The following is a 15843-nucleotide window of genomic DNA, read 5'->3' as shown; positions in this document are numbered from 1 at the left end:
TTTGAAATGTACTGTAACAAAGAACAGAACATGTTAAGGCATGACAAACTAAACCTCAATAACATCTTGGTAAACTAATCTCCCTGCTTTTTGGAAGCTCATTATATACATACCTGCAGCCACAATTTAAGATRTTAATTTCTTAGTTTCTCAAAACTAACAGCCATTAAACAGTTTCTTTGAACACTTCTGAAGCCTCAGAGGTGAAGGATGCTGTTCAAAAATCTGTTCTTTCACAGGTGCAGTGCTTTCAAATGTTGTTAAAACAACATAAAATCCTGGGAAACTAAAACTGCCCAAGCAGAGCAATGACATGTAGCTGACCAAATCTAAAATAACTTCAGGTGCAAGGCTTGCTTAAGAAAGTTTTCATACTTAAGGGTTCTTTGGGGAAAATATGCCAGAAACAGCAAAAGTAAGTGACTATTGCKATTTAGACTTATTACTTAAATAAGAACTAATCACTAAGTAGCATCTTTCTTTTAAATATACATGTCCTGAACAGGAGACTGCTCCAAGTTTGCAGTGACTGTTCAAAATGCATTAATTACAAAAGATATGTACATTTTTATAAAGTTTACAAATTAGTAATTTATGCATATGAGAAGAAATCAGCTTTTCTTGCATCTACTTCTTGTCAGCTCATACCTGCAAGACAGATACAGCAAGTAATTACAACAGTTACAGGCTTTTAATAATTTTAACTGGCACAACTGAGGAGGAGACTTAGCTGCTTTACTGCTTGTGCTTCACAGGCAGTGAGGGGAGGGAGAGTTCAAAGATGGACTCAAACTTCAGTTCTTTACCAGGAACTTTGAATGAGTCATTTTTATCCTACTCTCATAATTGCTATATGCCTACGTAAGACACAGGCTCAAGTCAGGCCACAGGGAATTGGTTTTCCTGTCTTGCTGACCAGTACCTGCACTGCATTCCTTGGGCTCCTTCATTGAAGGAGAAGGAAAAGCTACAAGCCATTAACTACAGACTTAAGGGGGGRAAAAAAAWYCMAAAAAAMMRGKTYCTRTTTTTTGCCTCAGACCAATACTTAAGGTTTTGAAGCCTGAACCACAACAAACATGCAAGCAAACCCATGMATAGCTTATCATAATAGCTTTTATAAATGCTTTATAATTATAGTTGTACCATATTTAWATACACTGCTGACCAGAATAGTAATTTAGTTAAGATCTTGCTCCACATTATAATTTGTAACAAACAATGTTTAATAAACAKAATCCTTTTACTTGTATTTCCCACTGGCTTTAATTGTAACTTAAAATAAGATATGGTAAAAACCAAGAATAATTGCCAGGTAAGCCTCTTATTAAAACTCATTTTCAGAGGGCARATACTGCAGTAGTAACCAGATTGACGTAAAGATTTGATAAAACTACCACATTACTTCAAGTTAGTCCTGTGTTTGCATGCAAAAATATTCTCCTTGCTCACCAAATTACACAACCATTTACCATCACTCCAACACAAATTCAGAGCAAAGCACTTAAGAGTTTGAAAGTATGAAGGTGAAACAAACTTACCATTGTGCAAAACCTTTGATTAAGTCTTCCTGTGACAAGTCAATCCGCACCTTTAAAAAGCAAGTTTTATTTTACTATTAATTGTACAAGTTATTAGCAAAGTTTGCATCCTTCCAGTCAGTTGCACTTAAATTCTAGGGCTGCAGCTGAGGTTCCAGGGAGAGGAGCTTTGTGCGTTTCCAAAAGGTGGGCCAATCTCAGCACTGAAGCTCAGCTTCTTAATAGCACTATTTAGGAATTCTTCCATCATGAAAGAAATGAGGGAAGATTACTTTTTACATAATCAAAGCTGTTCAWAAAAAAAAAAAAAAAAGAGTGTTGCTGGAAAATTCAAGGTTTTTATCACAGGTCATTCTTAGCTTCATGTTTGCACTAGAGAGGTTGCCCAAATGGGCAGTGGAGGATCCCAAGAAGCATATTTTTAATTTCAGGAATATTCCTTTCCAATGAAATAGTGTGGCTTATCAATCACATGAGACCACTCAAGCTTCCATAGGGATATAGCTCGATTTAGGATGAGAATGCGGCAGAAAAAAAGTTGCTCTCAGATTGAAGTTCTATTATTCAGACTTAGTTACTAGAATTGCAGTTCAAGATGAGAAGAATCTCTCAAACTGTTCAGTTGCCTTGGCAGCAATATAACTTATTTAACTTACTTTCCCCAGTTCCCTTCTTTCCTGTGAAATGAACGGCCTGCTGTTCTTCACTGCAATGTCTAACGTCCTTTTCTTAACATCTTCCAAAGATTCAAAAAATTCAAACCTAAAAGTGAAATTTTGAGAGGAGAGACTTAAGTCACAACCCTAAATTAACTCTCAAGTTAAAAGTCTATAAGCATCAGAGGCCAGAATACAGTATTTTTAACAGAGAAGGAACACAGCTTTATAGAATGACCTTTACAGCACAAATGAATCACACCCAAAGTTTGAAAAGGCTTTACTGTTAAAAACCTTGAGAACATTGTTGCCCCAACACAGCATGTTTTAATAGGGTAAAGAACTGGTGTGGAGGACTGACTTTAATCCACGTGTGAACAAAGCCTATTCTCCAYGGAACAGAAAAGCCAATTTAATAGTTGGATTTTATTAACATTATAAGAAATTTCTTCCAGGCCTCATAAAACAGCATGATGTTCTGTTGGTGATTAGACTGTTCACCATGCCAGGTGGTTGAAGGAAAACATACATCCATGATGAGATGTTATTTACCAACAGTTTTTCCCTTCATGGAAGACGAGCATGTTTTCCATGCAACATCTATTACTCAGAGGAAATAGCAGAACAAACCCCCAAGTTTACAGAGCAGGATTGTACCACATGAAGAGACAACAAAGGAAGAAACCTGTGGCAATTACATTCTTAATGACTGACTCATGACTGGCACACATCATCTAATACAAAGTCAGTTTTGTCCACGCTAAATCTTTTTGGTTCTGCCCACCTAAATAGTTTTTCCTTAAGTCAGAGTTGTAAGACAGGTAATGTGTTTTGGAGCTTAGTATTGCTCAACATACTATACTTACTTGAGGATGTACAGGATCTGGCAATAGTGGGGATGAGGGGAAAGAGATTTTGCTCCTAAAAAGTGCTAGCTGTGTACACTTCATGAGAATAGACAGCAGCAAAATTCACAGCTCTAGATAGTGACTAGAGTTTTAAATGTTAATACAGGATGGATTTAAAGTCTTTTCTCCATTTCCATCTTTCCTAAAATCTGCAGAAAAGACCAAACATTGGGAAAAAATGATTTACCCAATATTCACATATTTTCACACGTGTTTCTTCATCTAGCTAAACAAGAAGATAAAAAAACACCTTTCAAAATAGTTCTGCATTAGTACTGTGATTGGCTTTACACCAAACACACTCCACTTTATTGGCAAAGCTGTGGACGTGGTAACAGTCAGCRAAGAGGTGGCTGCACTTTAACCTGCTTCCACTGGGTCTCGAGAACATCCATCCGCCCGTGTGAAGAAGGGCCCAGTCTCAGAGGGCTTTATATTTTTGCCTCTGGCTTTTGGCAAGACGTGAGAATATGCAACAGGTAAAGCGGCAGCACGAACAGAGAAGTAGGTTTTGTTAGGTACTGAAAGGGAAAGATTCATGCTGCAGTGGCTGGGTTAAACATGGGAAAGGGAATGTCTGTGCCAAGAAGCAAGCAGCACCCTTCATCTCCTAGAATCAGGGAAGAGGGTGAGGAGGTGTATGCTTCCAAGGAGGGAGGAACAATATTGTATGCAGGGAGAAGCCAGCCCTAACTACTCGCACAGAAATCACAGCTCAAGTGCCATTTTTTCGGAAGACTGGCAAAAGTTTGCATGATACAATCCTTCAGGCACACCAGCTGCATACCTTGTGTGAGTCCTTTCATTAAGCACAGATTATAACTATTTCAGTAGCAATCATAATTAATATTTTCTTACTTTTCATCATACTGGGGGTTCAGAGTTTTTTTCTTAACTGAAGTCTTCTTTCTGCTTGTCCATCTTCTATCTGGAAGCAGGTATATACGAACATAGGGATCTATTCCACGACTAGAAGACGGTACTAAGTTTCTGTTAAAAGAAAGTGTTGACAAACTAGACAGATTCTTTCACTATGTGACTTCTAATGTGTTGTCACTTAGAACCAGACCCACCCTTCATGAGCAAAACATTTTTGTCTTGGGAGTTGGAATGTAAGCAAAAAGTAACTTTAAGGCTGTGGAGTTTCACAAAACTTTCATTATTGAAAGTGTGCCACTTACAGAGGTACTTARATTAACATTTACATTCAGCTGTAGGTGTCAGTTCCTGACGTGACACTTGTATCTCCTGTGGACATCCCAAGCCACGCATCAGTTGTTGATGGTGTTCAGAGCAAGTTTTGGATGGCTGAAAGGTGGCGTGGCACAGTGAGCCCTACTCGCTGGCCGCTTGCAGTGGTTTCTACCAGCCTGAGCCTAGTGAGGCTGCACAGACTGAAGTCAGGCAGTGCAAAGACCCCCCAGCTGGGCAGCTTACACTGCATGCAGTTCTGGTTCGGCTCTGCTGAACGCATGACAAGCACGTAGAGCCGTTCTCTGCTTTACGGATAGATGCAAAGCAGTTGTCAGCGTTACCTGCAGCCATTTACCAGCACAACGAGACTCTGCCGTATGGAAGCGTATCGCACTGTGAGCTGAATCTCTCCCAGAGGCATTTCGGTCCCGCTGTAAGACAGTTAGACAGTCAAAGCTCCTGAACACAGCTGTTTTAAGAAAACAAGCTCAGTCCTAACAGCACAGAACAGAGCACGAGCTTCAGAAGCTGGTGATGCATTTTCAACTAAAACTAACTTTCAGAGGACTATTCCTCATTCTAGCATCTTAAAGTTTGCTTTGTAGAAAGCAGCTGAACCACAAAGCCTTCAGAGACGGCACTCCTGCTGGCACCAGCAGTGTTSAGCACACCTGTACAGGGGCCTGCCCTCAGTCCTGCGTTCCAAATGTCTGTAGGAACACCTAGTTGGCCTGCTGTTGATGCAGCAGCAAAGCACAGATTAGCACATGCTACACAACTCCTTCAAGGATGTTCGTATAGGCACACTGAACCTTCTGGCACCTCACTCTGCATGTTATTAAAGTGGTTTTCAAAACCCACGCATCGTCTAACAAAAGTTAAGGGTTTATAAATGAGCCCCTGTTCARAGCTAGAGAATTTGCCAGTGTAGAAGTACTGAACTGAACAGCTGAACCTGGATTCAATATTCACATTGATGCCTGGTTTGATGCTCTCTTAATTGAGACAAACCTTTTTTGCTACTTCTGTTCATTAAGATTGCTACTAGCTCAGTTCTGCCCCCTGAAKACAGATCAGGATTTCCATCCTCCTTGATAGAGCAGGCTTTATCTGCATCCTCACACTTCTCACTGTCAAAGGACAGACACAACTGCACCTATCTGGGAAAGCTTTGTTCATTCAGCAAGYTTTGAGATTCTTGTAATGCAGTGAAATAGAGCATCTAAAATTTATAAAGCAGCCAGATATGTTTATCATGAGTTTAGGTTTTTTCATTAGTGGAAATTCACACCYGCGTATTTAAAGGGAACTTGGGTTATGGGACCCAAGATAATCTGCGTGAAAGCCTATTAATTAATACCCGYGTATTTAAAGGGAACTYGGGTTATGGGACCCAAGATAATCTGCGTGAAAGCCTATTAATTAATACCCGTGTATTTAAAGGGAACTCGGGTTATGGGACCCAAGATAATCTGCGTGAAAGCCTATTGATTAATACAAGGCCAACAGACACAGCACCTCTTAGGACAGCCAGAGAAGAAAATGCCTGATCTGACAGCAACCCAGTAATTTACTTTGTTGTTGACTGGAATACTTATGCCAGTTCTCTCTAAGGTAATTTGAGACCTCAGACTCCAAGTGACTTAGCAGCCTTGAATTCAACTGAATGCAACAGTCGCCCATAAAACCTAAACCTTCTCAAGAGAAGAACAGTTCAGCTGGAAGAACCACCTACTTATGAAGGTCCAGATTGCTGCTACTTAAGTCAAAGCAAGAAGAAGGCAGAGAACCCAGCGAAGCAACGCTGGGTGCAAGCCTTAATTCCTGTATGACTGGCAGTGTGGGCACTACTGCTGCTCTGGTTTGCAGTGCTGTCGACAGTCGATGCTCTGGATTTTGCTCGCTCTCCRTCTCATTAAGGCCAGCAATAGTTTCGCTTGCTACAGGCTCTGCTGTACTGTCATTTGTGTTCATGTCTTCACCGCTGTCCTTTTTTGGCATGGATTCAAGTGCTGCAGAGTCTTTGCTCACAGGAGGTTCTTTTGAAACTTCTGGCTTTGGTGGAGGGACATACTTGTGCGGGTTCCCACCCTTCTCCRTGACACGTACAGGACCTTGTTTTGAGGCACTGACACCTGTCTTGACTCTTTGTGGATCAGGTTCCTCAATACTCAAGGCCTAAAAATCACAAGGTAGAGAAATGAGTGCTGYTACCGAAGTGTTGGTTTCAGCATTACCAACTAGGCTGAAATTTCACCACAACACTACTGGTTTCAGACAGCAGGAAACTGCTGTTAGAGATGAAAGAGGAATGAGCTATGATGTTCCCTTCCCTTTACTACTGAGCATGTATGTAACAGTACCTAAACACTGATTCACAGCACTGTGAGAAAGCACTTCCAAAGTGCTACTGTCTCTCACTGCTTTGCAGCTTAGATTGCCCCCAGCTCAGTTCCACTCTTTACTGTCATCAGAGGAGTTTCAACAGTGACACTGCACTAAGCTTTAGGAAGCTTCAGGGGACAGCTGTCAGCTCCACCGTGCATTATTCACTTCAGCTGAGGATCTTTTCACACTTTCACTCTTCACCTTTGAAGCAAAACTGCATTTCTGCTCTTCCACCTTTCATCTTTTTTTTTTTTTTCCTGGCTAGAATTAGGGAACTTCCACTGGAGAAGCAAAGTGAATATGGAAAACAACTTACCCGCAACACAAGTTTCATCTTAATGAAGCTGTCCGAACTGGAATGATCCAACTGAAATCTCTGATCCAGAGTCATGTTTGGGTCCTTAAGTAAATGGGAGAGACACACCACTGAAGTTCCCAGGATGCTATCCCGATCCTTGTCTTTTACCTAGGAAGAAGAATTTTTTTTTTATTAGATGGCAAACTAGTAAGCATACCACTGGGAGAACAGTAAAGCAGGCAAGTACTTCAAACAGAGCAAAATTAGCTTATTTACTTCAATAGGTTGCATCAACATTTTACAAGTGTAACATATTAGTGTGTTTGGAGTAAAAAAAAAAAAAAAAAAAAAAAAAAAAAAAAAAAAAAAAAAAAAAAAAAAAAAAAAAAAAAAAAAAAAAAAAACTCTAACTATGCAGAAAAGTATCTCCTTTAACAGAAAAACTAGACCCTGAAATCTGCTTGAGTTTCCTTATTTGCTCTGGAGAAAATATCTTCAACTCCAGATGCAGCTAGGATGACAACTGGTCTAAACTTTTGTGAGGTTTTAATGGTCACAACATTTTTTTTAGCCTTTCTAGCCTCAGTACACCTGTGAAGTTCAAATCCACTTCCGTAGCCCAGTGAACAGCCACAGACCTGGCTTTGACTGTWATGTGTGACAGTCAGACACAGGAGGCATGAGGATGAGGAGGCAAGATACTAGGGTAAGGAGATAGGACTCTGGTTGAAGATTATGAAAGTTCTGATTTCTGACAGCAAAACATTCAGGGCTTTGCAGCATTYACGCCTGTCCAAAGCCTCATTTGCAGCCAGAAACACCCCGTGCTTTGTACCAAGATATTAAGCACTACAGGATCCCTAGAGCAAAGGTAGGTACCAGCATCATCTAACACAGAATTGCCTGTGCAACAACAGATGCTTCTTTCACCTTTTTAGCAGCATCATTCCAAACACGGGCCCCAACAAAAGCACCCAAATGACAAAACACTGAGATCACAGCCACTATAAAGGAAGTTTCTTCCTACAAATGTACATTCAGTCTTCCACGGAAAGGCTTTTCTCTCACCTCAATGTGCAGTGACTGGGAATGAGCACTGTGGACGAAGAAGGTGAAAGCCTGGCCCCACGCGGGATCTTTGTTGAAATTGCAGGTCTGCAACAAGAAGATTGTGGCATGCATGTTAGCAATTCTGTGAGGAGCAAACAACRCCACGACACTGATCTCTGGAGAGGGCCACAGCAACCCTTCTGTTTTATTCAAGTGATGCTACATCCCAGCCATATGAAGAGAGTAAAATTTCCCAGTAAGATGTGTGCAGAAGCCAAGTCTCCAGCAAAATCAGAACAAGTTCTGCAAGGCGTGGAAACGCTGAAGTGAGCCATGGCTGGCCCTGACCAGATCAGTGTTGCCTGCATCAGGGCACTCCCCAGCCGCAGCTGGGCAGCGCTCCCCACYGCTCATAGCTGGGAGTGGGCGTGCTGCTTCCAGCCCGCAGGCGCCCGGAGCGGGGCAGTGGCAGCTCCTGCTCCCTCAAACAGCTGCCTCTCTGCCACGCTGCAGCACTGGCAGCAAGGGGAAAAGCACCCGGGGAAGGCTGGAAGTCAGACCTAGCTTGTGAGAGGTAGGAGATATGGCATGGAAAAAAGCCAAAGAGGGTAGAAATTCACGCAGAATCCAATTTCTGGCTGGAGAAGGTAGAGAAAACAAGGAAAAATAAGTGAGTTTCAGTGTGGATCCACCCATCCTGCATGCTTGGGTGCAGGCAGCAGAATCTGCTCCTAGTTGTCTAGTGCCCATCCACGTCTAGCCACGCTGCAATAAATATAGCAGCTACCAGGAGAGGAGTACTCAATACTTCCTCACATTTATCAGGTGGGAATAAACATTAAGTAATGATAAACTGAAAGTGAACAGGAGGAGATCCAGATACATTTTRTCTAGATTAAAAGAGTATGGCTTCTGTGAAACGCGGAGGCCAGGAGACTCTCTGATGAGGGAATAGATGCCGGTTTGACACAAATGCCACACTGCTCTGGGAAGGCAGGAGACAGTCTGCAGACCTATCAGTTTTCACTCTACAATGCTCACAGCCTGGTAGCCTYGAGCACAGAAATACACACCTGCCCCGCCAATGGGCTGGGGAGACGGCCACTAAAACTTGTGCACAGGTTCAGCAACGTGGTGYTTCCACACCTCAGATGACAGGCTGGCCTCTGCAACTGTCACCACAGCTACAGTGCTGCATGTCACCTCTGCTGGTCCTGTCCCTTCCCAAGGGGGCCTTGGAAATAGTTGCCTATAAAATTGAAAGTATTTAAGGAAAGACAAAGAGTCAAACAGCCTCACCTTGCTTTTCTGAGTCTTGTTCCCGACAGTGAGCAGGACAAAGGAGGAAGGCTCTCGTTCCGTCTTCTGTCATTTAATACAAGGAGGGAAAAAAAAAAAAAAAAAAAAAAGAGGACATTCATAAATTTATAGGCAGGAGCTCTTTGCTAGACATGAGTTCTTCAGGCTCAGGACACCTGAACTGTGTCCTGGACACCTGTCTAGTTTGCAGGGAAGATTCCAGCCATAACACAGTGTACTCCTACCCTCCACCACCAAGAGTTCACATTTAAGCTAAATCTTCATGCATTTGGGTATAAATAGATAAGCAGCTAAGTATTTATCAGAAGCTGGGAGGAAAGTGATTAAAAAAAAAAAAAAAAGTTGAAGACTCTGGACAGTGGGGAGTCTTCATCATTCCTTGAGGCAGAAATGGTTTCCTAGGCTCCCAACTCACAGTAAAGCAGCTATATGCAAGCTGCTGGCACTGAGTAACGATTCCTTTCCAAAGAAATAATACTGAACCTCTTGTGCCAATCCCTTCTCCTTCGTACTAATGCTACAGTATCCAGCTTGGGGGTCTGAGGGGAGAAAAGGGTGGGGGAAAGAAAAAAAAAGAAAGAAAAGCTCTAGGGGACCCTTCTCTGCCCTTTCCAAAAGGGTATTAGCATCATGTCAAAAATAATCCATGCAAAGACTGAGGATTTGGTCTGGGTATACTACAAAGCAGCATACACAATGCAGTTCAGAATGACAAATACTGAATGCCATGCCGATCACACTGTTGGTATCTCATCTAAATTTTAAAGATTGCATTTAGGTGATCAGATACTCAGAGAACAGGGAAGCTTTATCCATTCCTCAGAACCGTGGTCCTATGTAGCTTGTTCAAAGAAACTGGGGGAAAAGCATTCTTCCCTACACCCACAGTTTATGTTATAGTAGCAAAATGCAGTATTTGGGGAAAAAGTAACCTGAAGCAAAAAGAGGGGAAATGGGAATGACAGATAGGCTCCTGAATCCTGTTAAAATCATGGAAGAACGAACCTCATAGTCAGTTCTGCAATGGACAGGAAGGTTACTACAAACAACCATATCCCTCCCGTTCTGACTGGGGAAGTCAAACTGGGGCAGTCCAGCAGGGGAGCAATCTCTGCAGCAGCAGGAAGGGTGGCGTGACTTGGCCTGATACCTGGCCTTACTGTTCATGGTACAAGATAAAAACAAGGAATCACCCCACACCCAACTAAGTATTTTATGGGTGCATTTCCCCTTGGACCTCTTTGACTTTCACTAGGAAAGACTTTCAAACACCACCTTGAACCAGTGTGAAGAGATCATTTCCCTTTAACAGTTAGGTCCAGCTGGCTAGGACACAGTATAATCCAGCATGTGGTTTTGAAGACATGGAAACAGAATTTAAGTTTTACCTTTAAGTACTTGTTATTTTTGAACTTCTTTGCTCCGTATTCACCATTTGAGTACTCAAAGTGGTTTTTCTGAATTGGTAAAAGAGTATTTTAAAACAATTAATTTGTAGGCTTTAAAAAAAAGAGAAGAGAAAAGGTTAGGAGTGAAGGCTGCTTGCAGCATGTGGCTTACACTTACCGGAAGGTTGAAAGCGTTGTCCAAGTAGACTATCAGAATTGCTGTAGACAGACCCTTCTTATCCTGTGAAGACCAGCAAAGAAAGAAACAAAGCAGGACACAAGACAGGCAGGGTCATTCATCAGGGACAAATCCAAACATAACATGAATTCAAAGAACATCCTCTGAAAGCTAGGCAGCCCTTCAACTTTCTCCTAAAACCTACGACTGAGGAGCACAAGCCAATCCACAACAGTTTGACTGTTTTAAGCAGATCAGTAAGACCGCCAGTTCAGTCCACTGGCCTCGATGCTGTACAATCTGTCCAATGCAGAACTGCTCAGATTTTACAGTGCAGCAAGACACCTGAGCACATGCTCAGCCATATCCATCAACATTAGTAATCCAGTGTCAGCACAAGAAAGCCTGGATACAGATTTTATTTATTTCAGTGAAGCTTAAAGGCTTCTGCTTGATTATGGAGAGATAGCATCTTTGGGAGACAGGCTTGATTCAAGCAATCCTCATGAAAGAGTACGACATCATTCGTACCCATGGCCCTACGAACATCACTTTTGGGTATTTACGACTAGCAAAGGCATGCAGATGCTGGGATATTATACAGATACTAGAGAAAAAGAGAAAGAAAGTAAAGGAATAAARAATAGAACAGTGTGAGGCCATTTGTCACAGCAGCGAGTCAAACAAACGCTATGCAAACTTAAGTAAAAAGAGCTGCCAGATCTTAGTTATTCTTGAATTACCAAAAGACCTGGAGCAAACACACACCCTTCCTTTTTAGGAAGGGCTTCCCCTGACCCCAACTAAAACCAACCAACCAAAAACAAAACAAAAAAACCCCCACACAACTCAAAACCCCACACATCAAAACTTTGCCAAAAAGCCCCCAACCAACCAACCAAAAAATTCCAACGAGTTTACCTGGGGTTCCTAATTTTACACAGTCCTTTCTTGATGACTGTACAGGAAACAGAGTACCTGAATGCCTTAAGCAAATATGCTCACCTCATGTAGCTTTTCTTGATCATTTACTAACGAAAACCACTCCAGCTTTAAATGCAAGTGTCCGCTTGTTGTCTTACTTAAGGGAAACCACTAAACAGACAAAACAAAGAGCACCTTGAGAACTGTGAGGCAGTGTAATTCTTATACCTATTTATGTTGCAATCACTAGGAGTTACATACAGAATAAACAACATGAATTGTATGTTGCACTTCTTAATTTGAATTTGGACACTTAGACTGTACCAGGTCTATCTGTTTAGGAATCACAAGCCAGAAACACTAAAAATAAAATACTCATACATATGCAACACACATGGATATTTGGAGCCGACAGTGCTAGGACAGGCACCCCAGCACTCTTGTGGAGAGCTAGGTTGCAGGATCAGCCACAGTAAGATCGGATAAGTCTTCCCTCAGCGATCCAAATGCTTTGCTAAACTTTATCTGTAGCCTTGTAGAAACAATTAGCACATACAGTGCATATGGTATCAACACAAGATACCCTCATGCTGGCTCAGCATAACCTCAGGCCTGTCCGAGGTTGTCAGCTTGCTTGTAAAAACAACGTTAACAGTCGCTTCAGGTTTTCTGAACAAAAGCAACTAGATTTCTTTCTTCCTGTGAAAATAACATAGTTCAAGTATGTAAGGAAGCCTCAAGCATGCAGAAACAATGCAGTAATAGAGAGCGAGAGCATGAATGAGTACCTCTAAGCATACACCACGACCACATTTAGAAATACGGCAACCTTTACCTCATCAACAGTTCTGTCATTCATTACATCCGCCAGGCTTATAAACAAGCTGAAAGACAAACAAACAAACAAACAAACAAACAAACAAAAAAAAAACAAACATTTCAGCCTATAGTTGGGCACACTGTGTATTGCTGATTAGTGGGAAAAAAAATAATAAAAAAAAAAGCTGATCCAAACAAGAGTTTGGAGCATTACCTGTGCACATATTCACTGCAACACTTACAGTCCTAAGTGCCTTCTCGCCCTTGAAGTGCTTCCAAAGTTAAAATATGTTTTAAGTAAATCTCAAGTTGTTTAATAATCACCACTTCTTTCTTCTTCCTAAGGTTCCCTACAGGTGTCAGGGCCTATCCTCTACTGCATTCAAAGCTATTTGCACTAGGATCTAGTAACACTTGAAGTTCTTGATATAAATATTTGAACAAAGGGCCCAGCTTCCTTCAACATTAAATTTCCTGTATGAATAATCTGGATGCCCTGCTTCAGAGATTATTGGCCCCTGTGTAAAGGTTGGGCTCTTTTGTTTGTTTATTTGGGGAGGAAGGTTGTTTGTTTTTTTAAGTCAAATAAATAGGAAGGTAACTGTGCCTAAAAAGCAGCATCTGACATGCTCTGTCTGGAAAAGATCATGACCCTCTCTGTCCTCTCCTAATTGCCACTATCTAAAATGTCATGTCCCATTCACAAGAAAACCACAGCTCCTGAAGCAGGGCCCCTCTCCTGCCTGTCAACTCATCYGGTGAGGGCAGTTTCCAGGTTGCCAGTCACTTCAGATTTCACACATTTTCTGAAGGAATGAAGAGAGGGTGCCAAATGATGCCACAGGGAAATTTCGTCATTAGAAAACTTTGCCAAGAGCTTCTCAGAGCAATAAGAAAACATCCAAGTTAGACTGCATTCAATTAGGACTGAAGACAAGGAGGAGGAAGAATCTAACCCCAGAATTATTTTCTCAAATTCACTAAACAAACATGTCTGAAAACTGTATCTTTATGAAGAAAAGAAAGTCACACTAATTTACCTGCCCATAAAGTCATCTTTATCTGGATCTTCATCATACAAGTCCACTTCTAAGTCCTGACCAGGTACTTCATGAACAACAAACTGGAGGAAAAAGAGGTATTGATTTACAGTAAAGAGCATCCACATAGGTTCACAGCTCAGGCTGTGGATAAGAGCATAACACTTCACAGCTGTAACACATAAGGACACTCCCTACTGTTCCATGGCTAATCTTAGAACAAAGAGGAATGGTTACAGGTGAAAACATTTCAAAACCAGTTTGCTTGTTTTTGAACTGTAAGTTTAACTCCTGAAATGGGAATCCTTAATCAGGTTTGTTTACAAAACCATAAAAAGCTAAAGGAATCCAATACAGAGAGGAATCAATGTTAGAGCAGACTGCTGCACTGACTGGTATTTAAAGCAGTGCTTCGCACCTCCCCCCAAAACCCACACATGTAAATCCGATCAAACTGAACACCATTTCATGGCTGCAAAGCAAATCTGAACTTGTYTGAGGTACAGAATCAACTGATTGATCAGGTAATGAAGAAGTCCACCTGCCCCAGTGCTCCAGCTACAGGAAGGTCCTCTATGGGATTTAGAACAGTTGTGCATCCTATAGATAGGAGGATCACAAGATTCAGTACCTCAAACGTCTCATTCCAAATGGGGTTAAGATCTCGGGAGACAGTCTTGCTTCGATACTGCGCTGTGCCAACTCGAAGAAGAGCATATGGGTCAGACTTTCCCCTGATGGCACCAAGAAAGTTGTCTTTCTGGACAAGGTTTTCAGCTTCTAACAGATGAACTCTTATTACTCCCTGGGTAAAATAGAGTAAAAAAATGACCATGAAAATATGATCTTTGGATAATTACAATATGCTACTTCCTAAAACTAGTTATTACAGGCAGAAAAAGTAGTCAGCATGGCAGGTTTCCTAAGACTGGTATTTGTTACATCCTCAAATMAGACTACAGGTTTAAATTGGTAAATGAGCTCAGTGTTTAAACAGACTTCCTCCACCACATACAGAGGGTAGAAACCTCCCTCCCTCCCCATCAAAACAAAGAACTATTTAATATCTATTTTTATATCTCTAAAGTATTACCTTTAGAAAGCGTAAAATCCATGCGGAAACAGCTGATGAGAATGGTAAGTACAGCAACCTGACACCGAACTCGCATACCCAGCTCAGGGAATGCATACTAAGGTAGTATAAAACACCCTAATTAAAAAAAAAAAACTCACATATGGGACAGGGAACCTCAGGTGGGCAATGCTCATGTTCTTCTTCAGAGGCACTGTGATTCTATTTGGTAGAACCAGCCGTGAAGCAATGAAGTCCTGAATTAGCGAGTCAGACATTACACTACAGGAAAAACAAAAACAACCCTAAATCTCTACAGTCCATTACAATTTCAGTTAGAATGGAATGTGACACAGGAGGAAGGGACTCCGCAAAACCTGTGATACTACCTTCCCCAGAGGGGCAGCAGCCCTCTGCAGGCCAAAGCCTACAACCAACTGCGCACAGGCAAAAGGCATCTGTGCTTTTGACATTTTGCTTGTAACAAGAGGAAAACTGAGAAGAGAGTTTAGCACCAGAACAGATTGCCAAGRGTGGATGTGAAATCACTGTGGAAGGCTAGGCTGTCTTCTGTCAATACTCTGGATCCAGTTGGGCTGCCTCAGGGAAAAAGATAAGCATAGGGCAGCCTCTCAAGATCATAGTCCTATTTCCTATTGTTCTGCACATAACTACCAGTGTCCATCTGCACACAAGGACATTTGAGTCTAGAGTTATTAAGGCTGGACGGAAATTTGGCTCCAGGAGGCTCTAAATGATGAATAGGAGCTTAGGCCAGAATATGAGGTCATCATGCACCCAAACAAGCACCAAACTCAGGTGTCTTCTGGGTTTCCTTGGGAATGCCAACACCTGAGACAGACAAGGCAAGGAGGGAATCARTCTGCAATTTGTGGTGTTTCACAGGGGGCTCGAGACCTTGGGACAGTTTGATTTTAAGACTAGAACATGGTCCTAGCATGCTGTTTTCTACTCTTGGCCACATGCCGTAGCCTTACTGTAAAATGGATGGAAAAGCTAGTTAGATTGAAAACACAAAATGAGTTTTTTGTTGTTGTTGTTTTTGG

General features: G+C 41.7%; 1 protein-coding gene across 1 annotated transcript in view; it reads right to left on the bottom strand.

The window, feature by feature from the left end:
- Positions 1-602: 602 nt before the first annotated feature.
- The window catches only part of ESYT3 (extended synaptotagmin 3), a gene marked incomplete at its 5' end in the record, with an annotated part of 33944 nt that continues 18703 nt past the window's right edge, over positions 603-15843 (bottom strand). The window contains 16 exons of the mRNA XM_085310224.1: positions 603-648; positions 1542-1591; positions 2198-2303; positions 3964-4095; positions 4641-4730; positions 6035-6477; positions 7004-7153; positions 8054-8140; positions 9335-9400; positions 10744-10812; positions 10922-10984; positions 11927-12016; positions 12681-12729; positions 13705-13787; positions 14336-14509; positions 14938-15058. Coding sequence (XP_085166350.1) covers positions 612-648; positions 1542-1591; positions 2198-2303; positions 3964-4095; positions 4641-4730; positions 6035-6477; positions 7004-7153; positions 8054-8140; positions 9335-9400; positions 10744-10812; positions 10922-10984; positions 11927-12016; positions 12681-12729; positions 13705-13787; positions 14336-14509; positions 14938-15058 — 1810 coding nt within the window. The remainder of the gene's footprint in view (positions 649-1541; positions 1592-2197; positions 2304-3963; positions 4096-4640; positions 4731-6034; positions 6478-7003; positions 7154-8053; positions 8141-9334; positions 9401-10743; positions 10813-10921; positions 10985-11926; positions 12017-12680; positions 12730-13704; positions 13788-14335; positions 14510-14937; positions 15059-15843) is intronic.

Source organism: Rhea americana, unplaced genomic scaffold, assembly GCF_003343005.1.
Source record: "Rhea americana isolate MKP2758 unplaced genomic scaffold, rheAme1 scaffold_313, whole genome shotgun sequence".
Lineage (NCBI taxonomy): Eukaryota > Metazoa > Chordata > Aves > Rheiformes > Rheidae > Rhea > Rhea americana.
This window is presented reverse-complemented; position numbering and strand designations above follow the sequence as displayed.